This window comes from Anticarsia gemmatalis, chromosome 17 (assembly GCF_050436995.1).
Source record: "Anticarsia gemmatalis isolate Benzon Research Colony breed Stoneville strain chromosome 17, ilAntGemm2 primary, whole genome shotgun sequence".
Lineage (NCBI taxonomy): Eukaryota > Metazoa > Arthropoda > Insecta > Lepidoptera > Erebidae > Anticarsia > Anticarsia gemmatalis.
This window is the reverse complement of record NC_134761.1, coordinates 3,545,781-3,572,014: the sequence shown is the minus strand read 5'-3', so window position 1 is coordinate 3,572,014 and position 26,234 is coordinate 3,545,781. Positions and strand designations below refer to the sequence as shown.

The 26,234-nt window shown below is 37.0% G+C and overlaps 1 protein-coding gene across 2 annotated transcripts; it reads right to left on the bottom strand.

Moving 5' to 3' along the window:
- Nucleotides 1–3: 3 nt before the first annotated feature.
- On the bottom strand, nt 4–25,960 carry LOC142980064 (uncharacterized). 2 transcript variants are annotated; one of them, XM_076125345.1, is made up of 23 exons: nt 20,606–25,960; nt 20,074–20,278; nt 19,414–19,704; nt 17,965–18,098; nt 17,476–17,613; nt 17,054–17,150; nt 16,725–16,820; nt 16,224–16,361; nt 15,439–15,579; nt 14,990–15,109; nt 14,563–14,589; nt 13,847–14,235; nt 13,134–13,483; nt 12,315–12,498; nt 11,530–11,700; nt 8,576–8,747; nt 8,107–8,228; nt 7,389–7,588; nt 5,960–7,308; nt 5,478–5,725; nt 3,808–5,148; nt 3,328–3,446; nt 4–2,417 (listed from the first exon to the last, which is right to left on the bottom strand). In XM_076125345.1, exons 1-23 carry the CDS (start codon nt 25,813–25,815, stop codon nt 2,359–2,361), a joined length of 11,301 nt encoding a protein of 3,766 aa, XP_075981460.1. In that variant the 5' UTR covers nt 25,816–25,960; the 3' UTR covers nt 4–2,358. The 2 variants fall into 2 exon arrangements, with proteins under 2 accessions (XP_075981460.1, XP_075981461.1); XM_076125346.1 differs by lacking the exon at nt 14,563–14,589.
- Nucleotides 25,961–26,234: the final 274 nt, after the last annotated feature.

The following is a 26,234-nucleotide window of genomic DNA, read 5'->3' as shown; positions in this document are numbered from 1 at the left end:
TGCTATAGTTATTTGGCGTTTATTTCTCATGAAACAAGACATAAGACACGTCGAACATAAACACTATGAACGTTTCTATTTATTCGTAAACTTATGCTAGTTTTACAAAATAATATTTACCTTGCATATTTTGGATAACAAATAATGTGATTACCACTAAAATAAATCTATAGTATTATCTCGCATACTGAAGTTACAGTAATAGTCTCCATATTCATTCATTTAAATATTATTATAACTATTTTACTCTTCATATCCAAAATGAAAAAGACATAAAATATGAAGCACTCGACATATTGCTTGTTGTGTGACTAAGCAGTCGGTTAAAAGATCATGTCACACAATAACTTTACCACCATAATGAACAAATCAAAGCGAGACTTTCGAAATTATTTCAACTGAACATTTATACGCCTACAGCATTACTTATACTAATTTACATTGGCATTAAGATAATTGTGATGTAAAACTGCGCGTGACCAATCAGATCTATTATTATATGCAGGTTGAAATCTTATTGGCCGGGGGGCGGGGCTAAATAAAAAAAACCACCATTATCTTAATTCCAATGCTTTTAAGATATGATACATAACTATATACTCTGCCATTAATTGGAAACACTAAAAAAATCTAAATAGGACACGAATTTCCACATTTTAAAACAAAAAAAATACACTCATTATCACAATCATAACATAGTCAACTGTACTTTACTTTCATAAAGTAAAAAACGGAAAATAATTAAAAACTTATATAACTAATATAATGAAATACTTTAAAAGACGTTGGAACTAACCGTCCCTAATATAAATTACACAATTCAATTCAAGTTTCAAGTCAAATTTTCAAACACCACACACAATTTAATGGCTAAATTTCACTTGGTTATTTGTTTGCATATTCATTCGTGTTGTCTCGTTACTCATAATATAACAAATTATAGATAGAACTATAAAATCTGACATATGTGTACGAAAGGACTAAAACCAAGCGTAATTTTACCACAAGAGATAAGGTTATTGAAACCGAAAAAATGGAAGAGTAAGGTTATCCCTCGTGGCGGGTAGTTTGAAAATTTGTGAAAAAGACAAGCTTAGCACTTTCTCTGCTGTTCATTCATATACTAGAAGCAGTAAGTATACCATGGCAGTTCAAATAGCCCTTAGTAACCATTTTATTCACGTTTTAAGAAGATTCACCTAAAAACTGTCTTACTAATAGTCGCGTCAGCTCTGATTAGTTATATGTTTTGTCACGTTCAATCAATTTTGAAACTGTGTATGAGTGACAAAGACAAAACACTACTAATCAGAGCTTATAAAACGTTTATTACTAAGACGGTTAAAGCATATCTTAAGAGAAATACAATAATAGTTTGCCTTTCTTTCGAATGCGATATTTTTATAACGTTTGAATCTTATCTTTACAGAGTATTTATCAATCGTAGAACAATGTTTGATCATATATTATACATAAAAATATGCCAACAAAATTGGCAACATATCTATGTGCGGGCCGTGTTAAGAATATGTCTACACTGTTACATTTTCAAAAGCATATTTATCAATGAAAAATACTGAAATTACTGTTGTATATTAACTTCATAGTAATTTTACAATCACTATGTACTGTTCGTTGACCAATAGTAAAAATTAAATTGGTATTTTTATACTAAAAAGTACGATTGAAAATGAGACAGTGTTAACATATTTCTGACGTATAAATAGCTCTTCTATGCATTTGCGTTCGGCGCTTGTTTGCGCCAGTACGCTTAATTTCATTCCTCAATAGCCGGATCCTGACTGAGCGAGCACCGTCGCGAGGCAATATCTCGGTCCCGCTCATTTCGCTCTGAAAGAAAAGAGACATAGATATGCCTCGCGAGGCGGCTCGCTCATTCAGAACCCGGCTAATGGCGGAAAAAACCGAGCGTACCTGCATATACGTCGCACATATACGCAAGTATTATAAGACAATTACAGTGGAATTACGGGTAAATAGATACGTACTCATCACTAATGTGAAGTGCTCAGCAGTCGCGTTCACCGGTTGGTAAACGATCTATAGCCACGCTTGGCGCTGCCATTCCATAGATGGTTGACTTCTTAGTGGTATTAGAGCTGGGCCTGGCGGAAGGTACGTAAAAGTCCTAATTTTTGTCAAATAAGTTAGTAGACGTTAAACCAAACCGAAGGCCTTTCTGGCGAACAACTTTAACACTTGGTTGAACATTTACATTGAAACAATGTAATTTCTTATAGTTGCGAAATATAAATGTTAGTAAATTTTGTGACTAGATGGAAGATGTTGGTATAGGAAGTAGAACGTTCTTCTTTCTTCAAACATGTGGTTTAATACTCAGTCCAGTTCGATTATATCATCTATATCATCAAGGTCGAAGTCCTTTAGCGTCATTGCTGTAAATAAGAAAATGGTCGTTAGTTTTCATCTATGTATATAAATTGTATATATAAATGCATTCAAAATGTCCAGCTTCATATAATGTACTATTCGAAGCAGAATATCAAACAAAATTGCAATAGTTAATTAAATAACATCCCATAGATTGGAGTAAATAATTAAGGACACGCATGTTGTTATGACGTAAATTGAAAGTGAATAAGTATTATCTATTCGATCAGTATTTATATTATACTAGCGGACCCGACAGACGTTGTCCTGTCTAATAAATTAATTAAAAAAACATTGTCCAGCGGACAAAATTGTGAATCTAAACCATTCTCAGATCCCCTCGAACACAGACAAAAAATTTCATCAAAATCGGTCCAGTCGTTTAAAAGAAGTTCAGTGACATTACACACTTACAGAAGAATTATATATATAAAGATTACTATTATTTTCTGACCGCCACTTCGGTCGTCAAAGATTTGCCAGGGTAAAAATTATTCTATGTAATAATCTAGGTAATAAGCTTCGTACCAAATTTTATTAAAATCCGTCCAGGAGATTTTTGTGAAAGACTAACAAACATCCATCCATGCTTTTCAAACTTTTGCATTCATAAGTAGCTCCCTGTATCTGAGGTACATTTTGCTGTAGTATATCTATTCAATAGTGCTTAAGCTCATATAAAAATGACGGCTTGAATAGATAAACTACCGATAAATATGCCTCAGATATCGAGGATTGCCACCAGTCAGCTCCTGACCACGGTCGATGTAATTCGATCGAAACGTCGGGTGAACATATAAGGTATTCTAACCTTGAATTTTAAATCGCGATTAAGACCCGTTACAATAATATTATGTGTACAAGTCGCGACAGTTTAAAATCGTTAATAGGCATGTTTATCCGTTAAACACTTACGTGCTGTTTTCTTTTTCTTAGGTGGTGGTGTTTCTTTGACTAGCGAAGTTCTCTTCTTAGCCTCGATTCTAGTGTTCAACATAGTGGTCCCGCTGCCGGCCATCACTGTCGGCAAGTCGCTGTTGACATACATATTAATTTTATCACTGTTTTCAAACTTAAAATAAGTAAAGCTAAATGTACCAACAAAGTAAAACAATAAGAGATAAATGTAAATATATATTACTTGATATCTTACGTTGTAACAATTAGCCCCTTAGCAAGCGTACCGCGCGATATGGAATATCGTTCCAATGATTGAAGTCGGTGTGTTGCATAGTAAATTGAGGGTCAATCCCCGTAATTGAAAATATTCAAATAAATAAAAATCCAAATTGAAAAAACACCAAATCACATTACAGTTAACAGTAATTTCAAACAAAAATTACAAGAATTGGCCCTTTTAGTATAATAACTAAAATAAACTTTTATAATACGTACGTGAGATCTACAGTGGTGATACTTTTGCTAGTTGACGTCGAAGGCTTCTTATCTACTATAATTGTCTTCAACTCGCCCCTAAAGGGTCCCGGCTTACTGCCACTCGCTTTACTAGCCTTCAGTGAAAGAGACTTTTTGTTAATCAGATCTTGCATGGATTTGGCCGAAGACTCTGACCAAAAATCTTTAGATTTTGCATCTATCAGCTGTTTCAGTAGAGCATCCTTCTTTTGCAAGACAGCAGGCTTCGACGGAACAACTTTAGCTGTGCTCTTACCAGCGTTCTTGTTGACATTAGTGCTATTACTTTTACTTGGTGTATCCTGCTTCGAACCACTTTTCGCGTCATCGGCAGCTTGGATATGAACTACATTCTTAAGAATTGACAAAGGATTGCTATCTACTGGACTCGAAGGCCTAGAGTCACTGCTGCTACTCGATATGCTGGTACGTGGAGTGACTTGGCGTGATGTTTTCGATTTGACGACATCGTTAATCTTAACTTCGACCGGCTTGCAGCGCGTTTGTTTTATTGTGATGCCATCTGGAAGAGTTGGCGTCGGAGTAGTAGTCTTTTCTTGCGTACTTTGTGTTGGCGCTATTATTTTAAGAGACAAATAGGTCGGTTTAGCTTTAACAGACGTCGTAGGGGCCGATTCTTCGGGAGCGCTTTTGACAAATCCTGATGTACCTTTGGGTGTAAATTTAAGTGGTATCTTAGCTTCAGTGTTTCCAGACGGTAATAACACGAATTTAGGTGCGGGCCCTACTCCAACGTGGCGAAGTACTATTGGCTTTTCTGGGGTTCCTACCGATGAAGTGACCGACGTCGTAGTTGACGGTGACGACGGTTTGGTGGTGGATGAAGAGTCCTCAGTAATGAAGTTGGATGCAGACACGATGGTGACGGGTATGACGGTAGCAGTCCCCGATACGATATTTTCCTCATCGTCGCTGTCTAAGCATATGGTGGCGGGGTCGTGCGCGGTCGTAGGCGCCTTCGGAGGCTGAGGACTAGCGCCGCTCGTTGCAGTCGTAAGTGCCGACGATTTCCTTTTGGAACCTTTAACGTTTTGAGTCTGTTGTGTTGGAGTTGAGGACGGGGCAGGTTTAGTGTCAGCGGTGGTTTGAGGTTTTCTCTTGAGTTTGGGTAATGTCGGTTGAGTTTTAGATGATGTGTTTGCAGTAATATTGTTTTTGCTAGGTGTGGGGTCAGGGCGCGGCGCGAGGCTGGGCGGGGCGGCGGCCATGTCGTGCGGCACGATGTGCACGTCGTCGTCCGGCAGAATACACTCGCTCGACGAAAATGGCGATGTGCCGTTATTTATCGATGCAGATACACTAAAAATAAATAATAAATATTATTGGACAACTCACACACAGTATTTCGGAGATAACGAACTAAACCGAGCTTGTACTACTGGTAACCGGACAACTAATAAACATACTTATAAACCTTTAAATACACACTTATAGATAAATTTATAACCAGACTCAACACGAATATTCGTGCTCATCACACAAATATTTGTTCCGGGTGAGATTCGAACCCGCCACACGCGGCGCTACGTGTATTGTGGCGAGGTGACCATGTTAACCACTGCGCCTAAAATAATTATTTAGATTTATATTTTAACCAAATATGCAGTAACTAATAGTTAAATACTTACATTCCGACGGGTACAACACCGCGTTTCGTTCGACTTGTTTGAGGAGTCTGTTCATTATCATCTATCTCGATCAAGTCTACCATTGCACAGTTCTTTGCTAGTTTGTTAGCCTTTGTTTCTGTGTTAGGCTTTTGTTTGGACTGGTTCTCGATCAGGCGCATCTTTGCCTTCAGTTGCAACGCGACGTTGACAGTCGAAGCGATAGCGCCCACGTTGTTCATTTGTTTGAAGACGTGTTTGCCGATAACCTGGAGAAATAATATGTAAAATAAATCTTTTTGAACGAATAACACGGAATTATTATTGTGCACGTTTGGTTGAGTTAACGTCGGGGTTTTATGTTTAATTCAAAATTTGCGTAGCAATATATTGTTGATTTCGTTTTAGTTTCACAAAATCCAATGCACTTGTAATGAGAGTTAACAACGATGGATTCTGATTCTCAGGAAAAATTTATACTTTACTAATATTAAAAAGCTAACCTTTACAGCGATGTCGTAGATAGGTCCACTGACGATATCCTTGCCAGTCTCCTGCGCTTCCTTCAGCGACTTGAACGTGCTGTACTGCGCAGCCAACGTGGCCGCGTCGGCGTCCAGCATCGGGTTACCGTCCGAGTACGTGTGAGCTACTATCTTTATAAAGTTCTCATTAGACAGTAACGACAGAGGCAATGGTATCACTTCATCGTCCTTCGGCTGCTTCGCGGGAACTACGCTACTCGGTCTCTCCGCAACAGACGGTGTCGGCTCATCCTCATCACTCAACAATATACTATTCGATTCCTCAACGGTTTGCCGTTTGCTAGTCAATTCCCGATATTTCTTTTGCAATTTCTCTTTAAACGTTTTCGGGCCAGGTTTTTGTTTGAGTTTAGCTGTTTCCGATGATCTCGACCCCGACGGGACGGCAGTCTCTACCACATCTTCAAGGATGCAGGTATTGTCCTCAGTATTAGAATTTATGACATTCGTTTTCGTTAGATTTGTAACGGATTCCTTTTTATTTGATTTAATTTCCTTATGCAGTGGCGTCGCATCCACTGTATTGGATTTTCTTTTATTACTCTGTGATTTTTCAGGCCTTTCTCTCGTCACGTCGGGGACAAAATCAGCGTCTTTGGGATCAGGATCGTCGTCTAAATTGATGATTACGTCTTGAGCTATGGAATCGATGTGTTTCTCAGCGGCGATGGCCGCTTTCCTCTTCGGTTTAGCATCGTTTCTAGTGTCGCTAGCGTCGTGCTCCGCGACGCAGGGAGCCGCCGAGTTGTTGATGGACTCGCACATGATGCCCGTGGCCGCGGGGACCGACATCTGCAGCGGCAGCAGCACCCTGGCGATGCTCGCCGTCAGCTCGTCCGCCGCGTCGTGCTTCAGCATGCCACCTTGATGAACTATTCTCCTCACTTTTCTGACAAGACTAGCGATCTCATGATTACCGTCTTTAGCTTGGAACTTGTGTTTGACTAATAAGTGGCTAATTTTTTGCACTAATATCTGTTCGTCGTATTGTTTGCTCGTATTCGAGCTCGTATCGCCACTAGGTCCGGGAACCTCGACGTATATCTCTTTAGCCGGATCCGGGTCCGTCGCGTCGTCGTCGTTCTGCGCGCTGGGACCGGGCGTCGCCGCGGGTACTTCGATCGTAATCTTTTTAACTTTTCTCCCTCTCTTCGGTCTAGGCGCAGGCGGCGGAGCGAAGTCGTCGTCGGCGTTTTCGACTTTGACGTTCGGGAGGCGGCTCGTCTCGGGACTCGACGCCGAAGCCTTCTCTCCCAACCGTTTTAATGAAATTTTGGGTATGTTAGCGAACAGTTTGTTTTCGAGTTCTGCAAGAAACGAAATGGAAACATTTAGCATATTCAATAAACTCGGCGTATACGTATATAGAGGCGGGCGGGGCACGTACGCTCGTGCGCCTGCTCCTGCTGGAACTGGCGCCAGGCGGCGGCGCGCTCGTGCTCGGGCAGGCCCTGCTCGGACGAGCGCAGCAGCGAGTCGTGCTCGTGCACGGCGTGCAGCGCCACGTCGCGCGCCACGCGCAGCAGCGCCACGTCGCGCACGCCCACGGCCACGCCGCCCGCCACCGACGACCCCGCCTCGTCGTACCTGCGCACCGACCGACACTGTCTCAATTCATACTTTGCCCTAAAAGTTGGTTAAACGCGAACGCTTTTGCGCTATTCTGGGTGACGTGATATTTTCAGACGAATTTGCGAGGCATAATATAATATAATACAGCCCTATAACAATTTTTTGACACTGATTTTATAATGAACTAGCTGACCCGCGCAACTTCGCTTGCGTCACATAAGAGAGAATGAATCAAAATTTTCCCTGTTTTTGTATCATTTTTTACTGCTGCTCTGCTCCTATTGGTCGTAGCGTGATGATACATAGCCTATAGCCTTCCTTGATAAATGGGCTATCTAACACTGAAAGAATTTTTCAAATCGGACCAGTAGTTCCCGAGATTAGCGCGTTCAAACAAACAAACAAACAAACAAACAAACAAACAAACTCTTCAGCTTTATAATATTAGTATAGATAAACATTGGGTACTATTGAAACTAGCTAGTGGAACGAGAAGGTAACAATTAAACGATTGTGACGTGATATGTACTGACTTGTATAACTCGGTGAGTTCGTCCATATTGTAGTGTCTGTCGATTTGTTGCTCGTCGACCACGCGGCACGCCACCGCCTGCTTGGTCACTGAGCGCTCGTATATCTTCTGTTCCATTGTACCCTTGAGGAAAAATAACGTTTACTTAGTAGCCAAAGAATTATAAGGGTATATTTTTTTAAAACATCTTCGGAACTAGTTATGTAAGGGCTTTTTTCTACAAGATTTATAAAGAACAATTAAGTTGATGTAACCTAGGTCAAAAAGGTTAGTTATGATAAACTGCCAATAATAAAGTAACTGAAAGGCTTAGTTTTTAAGTAAATTACATATATAAACATTATTTTAAGTCGAAAAATTTATAGAATTGGAGCCGCAAATGCCTTCTGGTGCTCCGTGTGCAACTGTGCAATGTGCAATCATAATATCAGCGTCAAGTCAAAGGGCCTGTATATCAAAAGTATGGTTACCATAGCAACAAGGCGGTATATGAAGCAGTCCTTCTTCTGTCCGAAGCGATAGACGCGGAAGATGCTCTGTATGTCGTGTGCGGGGTTCCACGAGGTGTCCATGATGATGACGCGGTTGGCCGCCGTCATGTTCAGGCCCAAGCAGCCCGCGCGGGTCGACACCAGGAACAATCTAACAACAAATTTACCTTACCTGCGGTTTCTGAGGTACATTTAGCGGGATTATCTGTTCCAAAGGGTTTAAACTCATATAATTTTTTTTGTAAAGACAAACCACCCCCAAATGTGCCTCAGAAACCAGGGTTAAAGGTTTACTTGTATGCTCATTACAAACGACCCCTCAAATTCTAAACAAGTATTTAAAGAAATACTATGACCTACTAACGTAGCTGATGTTATGTCAGTAAGATATAATAATATTAAAGTCCTGTTAGCACGTCATGAGATTCCAACATGGGTATGTAGGGGAACCTGTTGTAACTTGGCACTATGTGTACCTAGGCCACTGGGCTTGTTTTCAAATATTCGCGCGATACTAAATTCTACTGTTTACGGTATTCGATACGTCACTACAGACTATTCAATGTGCAGTTAGTCGCATACCCCCATTAAGCCGGTGTTTGGTGTTATCGACGCTGAAACATTTTTGTGTGAAAAAGTAAGTATTTCTAATATATTTTGAAGTCTAATAGTTTTAAAAGTTTTCTAATAGTCACTTAACTGTTATATGCTATCGGTTCTTTGATTTTACAAGTCTCAACACAATAAAAAACTTACGAGATACTTAATCTCTAAACTATATAAAATCCACCGTTTTAGTGAAGTTGGAGTAGTGTTGTACCTCGGTCACTGTCGATCAGCTGTACCTTGGCCACTGGCCAAGGTACAACCTGGATGTTATACTTCGGCCAGGAGAATGTTTTATTAAATTATTTCACATTTACGTAATAATATTCCTAATTAAATATCTTTTTTATTTCAGAAATCGATGCAAAAATCACTTAAAAACTGGAAATGGCGTAAAAAAGAGGAGATTAAAACCCCGCAAAAAGTTAACAAGAACAGAGAAATTTATTATGTTCCAGAGATACAGAAGTACTGGGATTTCTACTAAATGCTTAAGGCTGAATAATATATCTACATTATTGATAGTGTTTTTATAATAGCTAGTCCAAATGACTGATTAAAATTTAAGAGAGAAATAATCTAAGTATACTAATATTATAAAGCTGAAGAGTTTGTTTGATTGTTTGTTTGTTTGAACGCGCTAATCTCAGGAACTACTGGTCCGATTTGAAAAATTCTTTCAGTTTTAGATAGCCCATTTATCGAGGAAGGCTATAGGCTATATATTTATCATCACGCTATGACCAATAGGAGCAGAGTACCAGTAAAAAATGTTACAAAAACGGGGAAAATTATGACCCATTCTTTCTTATGTGACGCAAGGGAAGTTGCGCGGGTCAGCTAGTTGTTTCAATATTTTGTTTTCCTTTGCTATGCTATATAGGTATATTGATTTGTTACATTATATTATGTGATATCGTCGCTGCGCCTGCCAAGTTCCACATGTGTCTTTTGTGAGATTTTGGAAAACTTTTTTTTTATTTGGGACACAATATTCATTTTTTTTAACATCAAAATACACATATGGAATTTTGCAGGCGCAGTGATGTGATGTAACGAAACGGTGGCCAAAGTTAGTTGTTTTTGTTTAAATATTTTGTTTGAAAAGCATAAAAAAAGCTATGAATATTATTTTAATTTTTATCATTTTTAAATTTTGATCATTTGAGAATTTTTTAAATGTTTTGTTAAATACTGTATACTGTAATAATACTGTGTACTGTAATAAATCAAATAAAATTATTTTAGTTAATAAAACTTGATAATTTGCTTAAATTACCCCCAAATTTCAATGTGGCCTAGGTACAACGTACTACTGGCCTAGGTACATAGGGTATGTTGTACCTTGGCCACATTTCCCATTTTTTTTTAAATCTAAAAATATTATGTAAATATTAAATATACATTTCTGATATTTTTTTGGTGAGTACCCAAATAATTGACATTTCAAACTATGCAAATATGATTTGTGTGCTGCACGTCAAATCACAATAAAAAATATATTTCTAAAAAACCGGCCTAGGTACAACAGGTTCCCTTACTACATAACGGAAACGTTAGGCACTTCAGACGTGCCCGTCCATAAAAGTCCCTCTGGGTGAGCTAATGACTTAATTTCAGTAGAGCGGCTTGCTACACGAAATCGAACTCAGGTCTTCTACTATAGTACGGCCGCTGAGTTATTACCGATATGACAGATTATTCTTTAAATTAATCGATATAACCTTGCACGAGCGACACATTTGCCGAATGATTTAGAATACCTCTTTAATATAAAATTTTATGTCAAAATATCAGAATTAAGTAATTTTCCAATAAACACTGTTTCAAAACTCAAAATAGTTTGTAAATAATATGAAAACATTTATTTTTTGTTCTCTGGCGCGCTTCTATAAAGTTACATGTTGCGGATTCGTGCGTCTAATTTTCATAGTGATGTGCTTAATAGTATTCGATCCGAATTCATTGGAATAGGTATGATATTTATTTCAAGGAATATTGATGGAATAAAGGAATAAGGAATATGGATATTTATTTTATTTCATCAAGGATACTCCACCTAATGAAGAACCTGTGTCTTTAACTATTATTGGTTTTGATTTTGTTTAATTACACACTATACAAGAATATTTAAAAACAAACTGTTCCAAAATGATATTAGGGTTACTGGTTCAGTCACTTCACTGGTATTGTCAATTTGTCATGTGTCAAATCGGTAATAACTCAGCGGCTGAACTATAATGATATTTTACCTAAAAAAAATTCTGCCTAAGACCGAAACCTAGATAAAACATTAACAAAATCGCAGAGTAAATCTGTCAACTTACTTGGTATTAACATTGTTCTCAGCGTTGAACTCCCGGCACCACTTCTGGCGCACTTCAGCGGGCACGGAACCGTCCAGCCGGTAGTACTCCTGCCCAAGGCTCCACTTATTGATCTTCTTTAGGAAATACTCCATAGCGTCCAGGCAGAATAGAGATGTTGAGAATATCAACCTGAAGATATTATACACAATAAATACCTTTTTTTTTGCCTTAAAGTTTATATAAATATAAAAGCAACGAAAATAAAATAGTTTGTATGGGTTTAAATTCGTATAATTAATAAATATTGCAAGAAACAGATTTACCAAAGATTTAATATGATTCCTATTGTGTTTGATATGGCGGTAGTCAATAGGTTAAAATAATAACGTTTGACTTAAATTAGACAACTTTGACGGAGCGTTTTGACACCACGTGTCATGGCCTGGCCTAGCAAGATGCATGCATACATGCTCGTGTACGCACATCTATGAATATGAATTTTGTTATAGCTTGACACGTGAGAAATCAAAAAATGAATGACAAAATTACTTTAAGAATATATATACTAACTAGCTTTTACCCGCGACTTCGTCCGCCACCAGAATTTTCCCATGGAAATATGTCATTTTCTCGGGGTAAAAAGTAGCCTATGTCCTTTCTCGGGTATTAAAATATCTCCATACCAAATTTCATGCAAATTGGTTCAGTAGTTTAGGCGTGACTGAGTTACAGACAGAGTTACTTTCGCATTTATAATATTAGTATGGATATATTGTCAATAAAACTGCATAGAACTGACTCACACTTTATCACCGAGCGCGACACACTCGTCCAGTATGCGGAACACGACGACGAACTTGTTGGAGGTCTCCAGCGAGTCCAGCATGTTGCCGTCCTCCAGGTACTGCAGCCACCACAGCTCGGTCGTCACGTCCTTTATATCCTCCTGGTCTTCTGTTGCTAGGTCATCTTCTATTCTTTCTCGTTCTAAAATATAATACCCTTATTACATAATGAATGATTCGTGGAATTAATTCTAGAATATTATTTAGTAAAGCAGATTTTACAATGTTTTTGGTTATAAACATACTGGTTTTATAGATTTATGTACGTATATATAATACGTACGGGCACATGTGTGCACGCACTAGTTTTGATAGGTGTGAAGTTCGAATTATTGGAAAATTGCTAATTAAGAAAGCTTTTGTATTATATTTTATAATATCTATAACGACTACCGCGTGCATCGAAGCCGTAATGTCAAGAAACTTCAAGTTAATCTAATTTTATCTTCGAAAAATTTACAAATACAATATTACAACTGCACGTTTGGCGCAGTGGTTTAAGCGGTCACAACCGTGGCGCCGCGTGTGGTGGGTTCGAATCCCACCCGGGACAAATCTTTGTGTGATGAGCACGAGTATTTGTTCCGAGCCTGGATGTTAATGTATCTATATAAGTATGTATTTAGAAGTATATAAGTATGTTTATCAGTTATTTGGTTACCATAGTACAAGCTCTGCTTAGTTTGGAATCAAATGACCGTGTGTGAGTTGTCCATTAATATTTATTTATTTATTTATTTATCTAAATCTAACCTACAAAAAGAACACATAACTCACCCTTTTGCTTAGTCCTATTTTCCTGCGCCTTAGTCTGAAAGTTATGCAACACTTGCGGATGCGACCAGATCTTCTGTAGTATGTGGAAGTCTTTCAAAATACTAGTCTTGCTCATATGCCGGCTGTAGTTATTCAAGTAATGTTTGTACAAATCCCACTGGCACTTCGTAAGGGTTATGAAGACCGTATATTCGTGTTTCTTTGGCAGGTAAGGGTATAGGACAGAGGCTTCCTGTCTTTGTAGACACCCTTCTAGCACTTTGTGTAGAATATGTGTTCGAGCTTTCATTAGCTTTATGTCTTCCTCGCGTGAGTCTCGGTGCTGGCCGTTCATTATTGGATTTTCGAATCTGTTGTAAAGACGTTACAGGTTATTTTTGATTTAAGGTTATATGAAGAGATGAATCGAGGCTAAATCATGTTTTAAATCGTAAATATGAAAATAAGTAAGCCACAAAGCATGCTTTTTGGTTTGTCTAGGAATAATATCCTCGTATTTTTATTATTTTCCTCGTGAAATTAAGTTTCGAGATACCTTACTTGTCAGAATACATAATCGATTATTTACTTAAGTAATATAATAATATAAATAAATTGAAGAACTATATGGTTAAAGATTCATCCCCGTTCTCAAGACTATAATAATCAAATTATTCTATACTATTACTTATTAAATAACAAGTACTATAAACTACCACAGTTAAAACACTCACCTATTAGAATACTCCGCATAAGTCCCCAACAAATTAGGCTTTACAAAATTGACCATACAGTAATACTCTCTCAAGTTATTCTGCATCGGCGTGCCCGTTAGTACTATTCTTCTTTTAGTCACTACCCGACTCATAGCCACGGCAAGTACGGAACAATCGTTCTTTAGTAAATGTCCTTCGTCACATACGACTATATCTGGTCCAGGGTCTAACAATGCTGTACGTATTTTGTTCACGATGGTGGGTCGTATGTCGTCGAGTTCCGCGTCTAATGTGGAAAGACTGCGGAACAGCTCGTAGCCGATGATGAATATACCGCCGCCGTTGTACCAGTCTTCCAGTTGGTATGCGCGTTCGTATGTTTTCTTCAGTTTTGATAGTTCGAATACCTGCAAATTGAATTTGTTTATAGGTCTTACTGTGTAAGTAATGATTCGCTTTTGTTTGTTAATTTTAACTCATTTCATAAAAACTGCGATGTATACGTAATACATCGCAGTTTTTATAATACTCAGTTTATAACTGACCCTGGAAATCATTATGTCGATTCTGTATATTTTTTACAAGAATTGTATCAAATCAATTTAATGGTAAATGGTCTAATACATTTTTTATCACAGAAAATAGAAGGTAAAAATATCTCACAAAAACAAACTAATTCGTACGCAAAACCTATACTACTATAATATGAAGTATAGCTAATAATAAATGAATACCTGAAGTTTCCTTTTAATCTTATGTTGCTTGAAAAGTAAACACAAGATAACTAAATTATCCATCAAATTTATATGAACACATTTTTGTATATAAGGGCTAGTTACATGCACCAAATGTAAGGAATATACGGTACAAAATCCATTGAATAAGCAAACCGATAAACTTATTCAGAAGTTATTAAACCGGTAAGTAAATATTAGGTCGGGGAAAAGGTCTTTTCGCATTATAGTATGTATGAACTTGTAATAAAATCTCTTTGGCTGCAAGAATCACAAATGAGTACACGGTTCATTAGGTTTTTTTCAGTGAGCTCGTGAGGTACCCAAATATAGAGCTTTTTTGTGTAGAGAAAAGATTTTATTACAAGTTCATACATACTATAATGCGAAAAGACCTTTTCCCCGACCTAATATAAATAGTAATTACCTTTATCTGGTTGGTGACAGGTCCTATCCACTTGTGAATCTCGTCTACCCAGTTGAGCACTGTCGATAGAGGGCAGCACACTAGCACACGGTGCATACCCACGCGCGGGTGTGTCAGTACCTGAGTATACAAGCAATATAATTAATTTTATTGTAAGGAATGTAATAGATTTCAATTAAATAAACGAATAATAAATAAGTAATATACATCGCAAGATTTCATTTTTTTTCTTGTTTCTTGGTATTGTTCCCACTCAGCCACGTATTTCTTTTCAGAATTGGAAAGTAAGACATTTAGTCCAAGCGTGAAAATGGATTGGGAAAAATATTTTCAGACTCTACTAATATAATTTGAAATGCAAATTCATCTGTCTGTAACGCACTTCTGGCAACAACAAAACCAATATTGGATGTTTTTTTTTTTATCTATTAAAATACAGTGTTATTTACCGTGTGCAATAAAGCCAGCACTTGCAGCGTCTTGCCGAGCCCCATACAATGTGCGAGGATACAGCCTCCGCCGCTGTGTCCCGCCTCGATGTCCGCCAGGCTCTCGAAACACGCGTCCCACATGAACTTCACACCTTCGTACTAAACAACAAGAAATAAATTGAAATATTATCAGTCAAACGGTACGGTAGCAGTACAACGTTGATAGTGATAAGGTGACCACGACGTTACCCATTAGGTGCCTTTACACACACACTCTTTAAGAAAGAGAAAAGAGAAAGGAGCGCACCGCGCGCTCTTTCCATTGTTTTTCAGGCGCAAAAGAGCGTGTGTGTAAAGGCACCTATTGAGAGATTATGTGAATGTTTGATACGAATAATACAACTAAATAAGTGTCACTTTGTTCAGGAACAAACATGCTGTGTAATCTAGGCACCGTGAAACTAACCCCAGAAGCGAATTTCAAGCGGGATTATGCGCTGGGTGATATTTTGTCGTAGCGTATACGTGCACGCAATGACTAATAGCATTGAAAGAGATACGGGTTCGCAAAATAAATGTGTTGCGGTGACTTTTGCAATCATACAAACAATGGACACAAAGTATAACCAGAACCGAAACAACTATTTGTAGATCGCACAAACATTTGATCCGTGAAGGAATCGAACCAACGACCTTCCTAGGCACATGGCGACAACCTTAACCACTGGCTTCCTTAGATTACATTTTTTTGTAATGGGCTAAAATTCGAATAGATAAAATGAACAGCGGAAAATGGTACATACCTGATGTGCCTTCATAACTTTGGTGAAGAACGGGTGTATGGTGACGACGGGCCGGTGCTCTTCAAAGTCGTACTCCAGGCACACCTCGTCATTTATGACTAGAACATTCACGCCTTCCTCACAGCCAAGCAGCTCCCTCTAAAATACACACAGACGCAATATAAATCTCTTACAAACAGAGGCTTTAAGACAAATTAATAAAAATGATTCGCCGTTAGAAAGCGATAGTAATATACATGCTTTATAGTGCTATCCTCTTTTCAGGGTAGAAAATTGGCCACTTTAATGATAGATGGCTTACGTATTCTTCAAATTGAACCCAAGTTTCAAGCTGGGATCCATCCCAGCTTGATACTCCAGTAAGAATATTTATTTATTCTGAAATTATCACTGACTGCATAATAAATATGTTACAGGTAAAGTCTACGCCCCCAAACGTACACTTGTAGTAGTTTTAAGTAAGTCTGCCTAAACGCGTATACCTATAGTGGTAGTACTTACCAGTTTGGTTTGTCTTGCGTTCAGTCTTCTTTTTCTCTCGAACTCTTCCATGTTCGCTATAACAGTACTTCTAGCTAGGGATTTTTTGTCCAATACCTAAAAAATATAATAAGGAATTAGTTATAATAGTCACCTATAAGAAATACCGTTTGATTATTAACGATTTAGCATGTATAATTTCCTGACTTAGCGTGTAAACAGAAAAATCCAATAGATTCTAAACTTTAGTTCCCTGGAAATCGAACATGTTATGTGAAATCTACACGGTTTTGTTAAACCTCTGAACTGGTTCGAGAAAACATAGCACGTTCTATTTGTGTATAACTCACTTTTCTAATATTACGACGACCTTTCCACGCCGCCGCCGATCTTTTGCTAACAGTTGGATCATTGGACATCTCACCAAATAGCTCCCTGTGTAACACCCTGCGGATAACAAAAAATATTATATTATAACACGTAGTCGACGTCCCGGTTTTAGAAATAATTATAAATTGTTTCAATATTTACACACCAATGACTTTTCCATGTTATGCGTGTATTAGAAATAATTACCACTTGTTCCAACGATGATGGAATCATCGTGATGCAACGATGAAGTTGTGCAAAGTTATAGCGTGGTGGACTCTAGGCCTAAACCCCTGCCTCATTCCGGGAAGAGACCCTTGCCCAGCAGTGAGACATTTATGGGTTAAATTGTTTTTTATGTCTTTTTTTATATATGATATAGAAGGATAACTTAAATATTTACCTGAGTTGTTTCTCTCTCTCAAGGAACTTCTTGCCGGAGCGTCGTGGCCGCGTGCCTCTCCTGCTCCCCGTGTTAGGATTACCCTCGCGTCGTTCGATGAACTCGCTTACCAGCTTCGCGCGTTTTGCATCATCCGCACTGTAGGAAAAATAATTTTAATGTAAACTTGTGCTATTGAATAATTTAACATTTTGAAAATCTCTTTATTTCGTAGTATTTCTGATAATTATAAAATTTAAAAGCAATTAAGGTGTTAATATTTTCCTGGTGGTATAGTTTATGTGCTTCGGAAAGGGTTTTGAATGTTTCCGCCTTTTGTCGTTGACTGTACGTATAGAATTTTTTAGAGCCGTTTTAATCGTAATTGGTATAATCTTATATATAACTTCGAAATCATTGGTATGACGCAACGACCAAAAATTGTCGTGGGAAAAGTCGAAAGCTTATTCTGGAATATTAGTGGTCAGCATAAAAATATAGTTCTAATACCTGGTACTCTCCTTCTTTCCCATTCGTTTAAGAAGCTTCTCCTTAGTGGAGACCCATTGTTTCTCCTCCTCCGACGATGAGTCTTCTTCCGTCTTGATCTTGGAGCTTGATGTCGATGCCTTTGAGCCACTTTTCTAGTAATAACAATAAATTGTAAATATTAATTACAATTTCTTCATAATATCCCATTGCTGGGTGTTGGTCTAAAAATAGGATTTTAATTTAGAGACAGTTTTGAAAACTATACATTTATTTTATTATTAAAGAAACTGCTTATTTCTGTCAAATTTGGTTACATAAATATTCGAAATATGCGTAAAAAAAAAAATTTGAGTCTTCAATTATGGTTCACTCGATAATGATTTTAATAGACTCATAGTACATCATAATTTATTACTATTTTCAATAATATTTTTGCATAAAAGGTAAATAAAAATGCATAATAATGCAAAAAAAAACATTTATTCGTGTTCACTAAACATTGTTTATTACAGAAATTAAACTTAAGAATATTAATATCATGCAGATCAACCATGAGACGGATTTTCTTCCAGGTAATATCAATTACAAACTATTCTTACATATTAAAAAGCGTTAATACGCTTCGCAGTAATGTACTGTTCCCTCTACTAAAACTAGGAAAAAAATATGAAGATTGTTCTATACTCAATTATAGAACATAATGATAAACGATATTCTTGTATTAAACGATGCTTCTCGGGTACAATTATTTGAACATAGCTGGTTTAACAGCTATCTAAAATGTTGTAATTATCCTACGCTTATAATTAATAATATTATGCTTGCAATTACTAAGACTGCTTTTTCCCTCTCAAGCGTTTTTATCCACGCGCCCGCTGTAACAAAATATAAACAGTTAAGAGTTAAAATGAAATCTGTTTAATTTTAATAATAACTACCTAAACAATTATAGTTTTATGATTCATATAATTTGGTGCGAAATAGTGATAGTTATTTTAATTACTTACTACAAATTTTTCACTTCAACTTGCTCTTTTCTTTTTTCTCAGCTATATGTTCCACTATTAGGTGTTAAGAGTGTACTCTCTATTGCGCTATGCACACATATTGGTACAAACATACAAGCTCGTATACGCTTGATTAAGTCCGTGCTGACAAGCGCGACTGAGCGTCTACGCGAGAGTATGCGCTGTGTAAAAGCTTAAATCAAGTGTGATATATGCTTAATTAACTTAATATGAAAGCTTTTTAAGGTATAGTCTAAAGTATCGACTTACCATTTTTGATGTGATCAATTGGAATCGATTATTAGAACTTAATCAAACACAAATAACTCTTAATGTGAAACCATTCTGAAAATTAGACATTATAACCCGAAACCTGTATCCATCTATTGAGTCCTGACGACTGCCCGACTGATACTACGAAAAACCAGTATATTATTGTATACAACAGGATTATATTTACCTTGCTCTGCTTAGCGGCAGGGCCTTTGCTAGTCGAGTCTTGCACTTTATCATCCAAAACGACGGGAGCGTGTAGCAAGGTCAGTTCTTTATTCATCATCTTATCAGCCGTCAGCATAAGGCCTGAGGGATCTTCAGGCTCGGTCTTAACAGCTATTTTCTTCGAAGATCTGGTTCTCTTATTCTCCTCACCCGGTTCTTCTTTGATAGTTCTGCCGCCAGCTTCTTCATCGCTTTCGTTGTCGTTCATGAGCAAATCTTTTGCGAGTTTATTTTCTGTTTGTCTTACAACCTGTAAATAAGGTAAGTTTAGGATAATTTGACTATTATATTACTGATTAACTAGTGGTAATGCAAATTAACTGGTCAAAATAGTATGTAACAGAAATAATAACGACTCGATATTTTTAAATTAATATAAGTTTTAAGATATCTGTGAGGATCGCAAGAGGGCTTTCGCATCGGCTTTTATCGACAGTACGATAAAACCTTATTTTACTAGGGGCTATGTTAATTATTATGCCACAATATAGGCTTTTTTGCAAACGGTAATATAACAAGAACTAGTATTACAAGTTCTATCATTGCTGATAAGCCAATTGAAAGTAATCTACTTTTCATCATTCAATCGCAAGCATAAAATAGTGGAATACACACGTACCGGTTGAGGGACTTCATCCTCGACCCTCGGGGCTTCATCATCAGACGGTAACAGTTCGTCATAATGGTCAGAGTCTCCCGCGTTCACGGCTTGACCGTCGTCATCACTTGCATGGTCTAATACACCGGTCTTCGTGTCTCGTTTGTTAATACGTTTCCTTTCCTTCAAATTAGTACATCTATTCAATGAATTCAAATTGGTTAACCTGAAAATAATTGCATATTGTGTATTAAAGAAAAATTGTACACAAAAGACTGATTTTCAAAAAAAAGATTGGCTAAATAATACTTGATTTAAATTATTTCAGTGGCATGTAAGGGGTTGCGCAACTTTTAGTTAATTTCTAATCATTACTATCAGACACTCATTATTTAATGTAAAGTTATAAAAATTGTAATGGTAGTAAAATATTTTGAAGTATCTATTCTATCGATTTAGATGTGTCTGTAATGGTGGATGTGTGTGTATAAACAAATAAATGAATATTTTGAAGTTAAATTATAAGAAAATAGTAGGAATCTTTGCAACATACCTGTTGAATTCTTTGTCAAATTTATCCGCGTTTGTTATATTCTGATACTTGAAATATGTTTGTACAAATGATTCGGGCAATCGTTCCAAGTTTACGGAAGCATTTTGATATAACTTGGGATCATTCGAATCAACTGGGTAACAGTGCCAGCCATGGCGATCTGTGAATGAGGGTAATTCTGTAGAGACATTCCCGAGGGCTTCCACAGGTTTCACCTTTATTTTGGTCTTCTTGGATAAAACATTGTCGTCATCATCAAAGAACGGCAAAGTCGGTTCACATTCTAATTGTTCTACTGGCTCATTAGTACTAACTATTGCTGAGTCAGCTGTCGCTGTGCCCTCTGCCGATTTATTCTCTTCTAGTCTCTTACTTTCTTCCTCTGTTAAAACTTTATTGTATACCAATTTCATGTATTTCTCGTAATTCGTCATTTCGTTACTCTCTGTAGGTGTAAAACCAGTGAAAGTGCTGTCTTCATCTATTTGGTCGGTTGAATCAACATTGTTACATTGTATTTCATTGTTTTTGCTTTTACTACTTGGTACTGGCTTTGCTTTGTCGCTGTTGTCCTTCTTCTCTCGTCGACTTAAGTGTACTGCTAAACTTTCACTTTCAGAATCTGATGAATCATCCTTTTTCTCCTCTTGTCTTATCTTTTCTTTCATTCTTTTAGTTAGTACAGCAACTTCATTGCCAGTCATTTTCTCACTGTGTCTATCTTTCTCTTTTGATAAAACAGATATATCTTTGGCTGTCCTCTGCTCTGTTTTTTTTGGTCTACCTCTACCACGTTTACCGCCTACTTTTCTAGGCACATGTCTTGAGTTTACAGTACTTTCATCAGAACTGCTCTCCATTAAACTGCCTTTAGCAGTTTGTACATGTAAAGGCTCGTATGCATGTGGAACAAGTAAGCCGAGCATATCCGGATTTTCGTCATAATAATCTGGTTCATGTTGCATTCGAACTCTTTCAGAACTCTGACTATACACTTGGTCTTGTATCATTTTATTTCCAGACATAAACTGTTCAAACGTGCCTTCATCATAGCTATTACTGTCATGTCCCTGTATACCAGCAGGGATCAGATCTTCGTCGAATTCTGGCTTCACGTCAGGTATAATAGTCATTTCGTCAAGTCCTGGGCCAGGTTCAGATTTCACCTGCACCATGCCCATGGTATTGTCTATGATATCATCTAGAGGTTCTATCTTTATTTGAGTAATGCTTGTTTCCATCGTAACTTCTTCTGAATTTTGAACATTTACACACGACCTGGGTTCTTCCATTTGCACTTGAGATACCCAGGACGGTTCAGTTTGGTCAGGTTCATAACTATCTCCATTGTCATAATCGTCGTAATAGTCTGGACTGTTCGGAGCATCCGTGTGTTGCTCGAGATTCAAAAAAGCTTCTTCCGACAATGTATTAACACAATTTATTAAGCCCAACCCTTCTACAGCAACTTCACTCTCATTCAATTGTGTTTCAGTGTTATTGGTGAATAACAATTGGTTCACATTATCTAAAGCAATAGTTTGTAATGTTTTCGGTATCACAATTGCATTATCATTTGTCTCATAATCATCTCTGTACAGTAATTGTCTTACATTGTTAAAGGCAATAGATTTTAAAGAATTCGGAGTTACTTCACAATTATTATTTGTTTCAGAAGCAAGTAATTTATTAATATGTTCCACACATAGAATAAAAAGCGACTTTACTCCGTTCTTAGTTCTTTCTGACCAAGATTCTTTTAGTTCTAAATTAGTGAGATCAAAATCATTTGATGAATGTGAACTTACTTCTATATGTACAATTTTTTTTTGATCATGTTTTTTATTGTTGTTAGGTGAATCTGCCAGAAGTTCTACTAATCTTCTGTGACACAATAATTTTAAGGGCAAGGGTACTTGATTGCTCACAACAGAATTACATGGTATATGAATGTCATCAGTAGATGGTTCATGCTTAGAACTTGTTGTATGTTCTATGTTGTTAACTGTACTGTCATTTAGGGCATTCAAAGACAGCCGAGATAAAGTTACTGGTTGATGTTTCCCATCTGTAAGGTCATGTCTTATCTTGTTAGTTACTTGTTTTAAAGTGGTCACCCTGTTATGGCTAATTAGTTTTTTCAAAACATGGAAGCAGAGTACGAATAGTGGTTCTGGAGAAGAGTTTACAGTGTTCATCACTAAAGTCATTACATTATTTAAATTGCGACTTGGTTCTGATACACTGGTGCCACTTTCAGTAGTGCTGTTATTGAATCCAGCATTCCTAGTATAGTTAGCATCTGTATCAAATTGCAGTGGCTTGGCAACAAAATAATTGCATACAATTTCTTTTCTCACTTTAAGCCAGTCCATGGTAACATATGGAGCACAAACAGATAATGCTTTCTGACGATAGTAATTCTTAAAAAAATTACTTACCATCTCAGTGGTGATGCAATTATCAGGTGGTTTTTTATTTCGGCTGTCCTGGGCTAAAAAAGACTGCGTAGGTTTAACTTTTTTTACCATTACAGTATCATTTATCCATACAGTGTGTCTTCCCTTTATGTCAAGTTTTTTATTATCACTTGGTTTTTTAGCAATTTTAATAGATAGCTCCTTGTTGAGGAAGACAGTTTTTGGATTAAAGGCAGGTTTAGCTGGTGATTTTGGTGAAGGCTTAGATGGAGGAACTGACTTGACTTCTACAATTTCACAATCACTGTCACTATTAGATTCTTTAACAGTAGGCAGTACTTGTTTTGGCTGTTCTCTAAATTTGGATAAATTGTTTTCTCTAAGAAATTCATCATATTGTTTTGCTAGGTCTTCCTCCATTTGCATCAAATTATGTTTTGCCAGTTTGAATAACAAAAATGACTTTCTGACACAGTAATCCATTTTCATCGTATCAGTGACGAGGCTGGTATTTATTTTCTTTTTTATAAAATCTTCCGACTTCTGTGTCATAAGTGATCCTAGCTCAGCTGTAGTTTTGACAATACTATTAAGAAAATAGCAAGCTTTTTGTGATTGTTCTGATGTTAACTTAACATTCTCTTTCATTGGAATGTCATAAGGTGTACCAGTTTGAACAGCCTTTGAAGTTGTAGCTACTGCATTTGTTTGGGTACACATTTCAATAGTCCTTTTAGCCTCTGGATCGATTACAGGTATATCAATTTTATTAGTCTCAGATGGTACACTTGAGGAAACTTTCTTAATTTTTAAACTAGTACCTATCTTCTTGGCTAAGAAATTTTCAAATTCAGTAGTATTCCCCCAAGCTTGTGACGGCTGTGATTCAGTATCACTATTTTTTATGACAGAAGGTGTCAAGCATATTTCTACATCATCACTATTGTCAAGATTTTCTTTTTTCTCACTATTTGCCGCATTAGTAGCCTCATCCTTTTTACTCCGCTTTCTTGGTGACTGAGTGTCGGACTTTTTACGAGGCTTTCTCCGTTTCTGTTTTTTAACATCATCAGTTATCTCAAGTTTCTCACTATCAGATACTTCAGTGTCCGTTGAATCAAGAGCAGCATTTCCTCTTTTTCCTGGAATATATTCATCATCGGAATAATATTTATTGCCTTTCCTACCTCTCCGTGGTTCATCATCATCAGATAGCTCCACATTAGCAAATGGATCTTCATCGGATTCTTCTTCATATTTTTGTTTTTTCGTTTTCTGGCGTGTTGGCCTTTTAGAAGTGTCTTCAACAAGCAACGAATTGTCACCACTAAGCTCATTTGTGTTATTTTCGAACACGCTGTCAATATTATATTCAAAGTCGGCCATTACAGGTACTTTGGGGTTACGTTTAGATGTAGTTCCATTGATTTCACTTTGTATTTGAGGAATATCAGATACTTTTACATCACTGTTCAAGTCTTTACTTGTATTATCAAAATCAAGCACAGAGCTTGTTTCACCATCAGTAATAGTTTTAAGTCTACTCAAACTTATATTTTCTGCCTCCTCATTATCAACAGACAATTCAGTTCCAAATACAGATTTTTCAATCGCCTGAGACAGTGATTCTGTTACAACCTTTTTAGGTCTTCCTCTTCGTTTTTTATTACTTTGCTGTTCACCTTGTAAGTCAGGACTAGGTTTGTCATCAGTAGATACATCGGGAATACTTTTTAGTTTACTTAGACATACATCATCAAGATCCTCACTTTCAGAGACACCACCACTTGACAGTTTATTATCCAATTCTGATTTTGATGGGTTATCTGTAGTTGGTTGTTCCACTTTTTCTGCTACAGACTTTCTTGCATATGTCCTTTTATATCTTTTAGATGTTTCATCAGTATAACTTGTGTCTACATCTTTAGAAGCTTCAGTTTTGGTGTCATTTTTGTGTTTTAAAACTGAAGATCCTCCTCTACTGTGACTATTGGGATATACCTTAAGTTGACGTTGACGCCTGGCTTTACCATTACTTGCACCACTTTGGTCATTTGATGAATCATAAGCTCTATTATCTGAACTACTTAATTCACTTGATTGGTCTCTATCTCTTATAGTCGCAGTTTCTGTATCAGTGTATTTAGTTGATACTTTTCGAGGGCGCCCACGTCTCTTTTGTACCGCAGATACTTTATCTGAGTGTTCAGGGTCAGGACTAAAGGGAGTTGAAGATATTTCTGGGTTTTGAATATTTTTTGGAGTACTAATTGACTCGTTCATAGAGGTCAATGAATTTTTAGGTTTTCTTCCTCTTCTTCGAGGTGCTTTATTATTATCTAATAATGGTGATTCAAGAACACTACTCTCTCGGTCATTTACACTTTCACTGTTACTTACAACCATATCTGAATCATTTCCTAAGATGTTTAGCAATTGTGCGGTGCTTTTACTATTCTCTAGAGACTTATCAGCTGGGGCGATTGAGTTTGTTTCACCTCCCAAGCTAGCATTCGGCTCTAAGGTCATACTATTAACAGATTCTTCCTCCAAATACTCCACCTCCATGTAACTTCCAGGACTATCCACATTGTTGTCTGAACTTGATACAAGCTTGTTGACATCAGACTTTGTCATTGTTCTGTTAGGTTCCGGAGGTTTTGACTTTGGCTGGGTCTGCGGCAACATAATGCATTCTTCTTCTTGGTACATCGACACCGCTTGAAACTTTTCAAATGCATCTTCAGGAATACAGAGGTTGTTCGCTTCCAGATCTATCTCTTCCGACATGTTTTTCACGAATTGTTGTTGATAGCACTATTTATGAAACATGGTATTTATTTATACGATGAACCAAATTAAGCACTCGTGTATTATCTGTTTTATTTTCATATTATTGAATCAAGATTTTTTAGCAATACGATTTTTTTTTGTTGTTAGCGTCGAATTGCCAAGTTCAAAATATTAATGTTTACGAATGAAAGGTGAAACTGGGAACTACTTAATCTGATCACACTGCTAAACTTGTGATGGGCTACTTAGGCCGTTAAAATATCGCAATGTAATGGATTACGGAGAGTATACAATTATAACAATAAATTTTATTATTAAAATGAAATCTGTACATGACTTATATATTTCTAATTATAATTTTAGCACAAAGTTAAATATTTCCCAACGCCATAATTTGGAATTATAGAATTATGAAG

Excerpts from the sequence above, each read along its gene's own strand:
- LOC142980064 (XM_076125345.1), bottom strand. The coding sequence starts at position 25,815 with ATGTCGGAAGAGATAGATCTGGAAGCGAACAACCTCTGTATTCCTGAA. Across the intron at positions 7,589-8,106 it reads GAACTCACCGAGTTATACAA|GTACGACGAGGCGGGGTCGT; the intron begins GTCAGTACATAT and ends GTCGGTGCGCAG. Across the intron at positions 3,447-3,807 it reads ATCACCACTGTAGATCTCAC|CGACTTGCCGACAGTGATGG; the intron begins GTACGTATTATA and ends GTATGTCAACAG.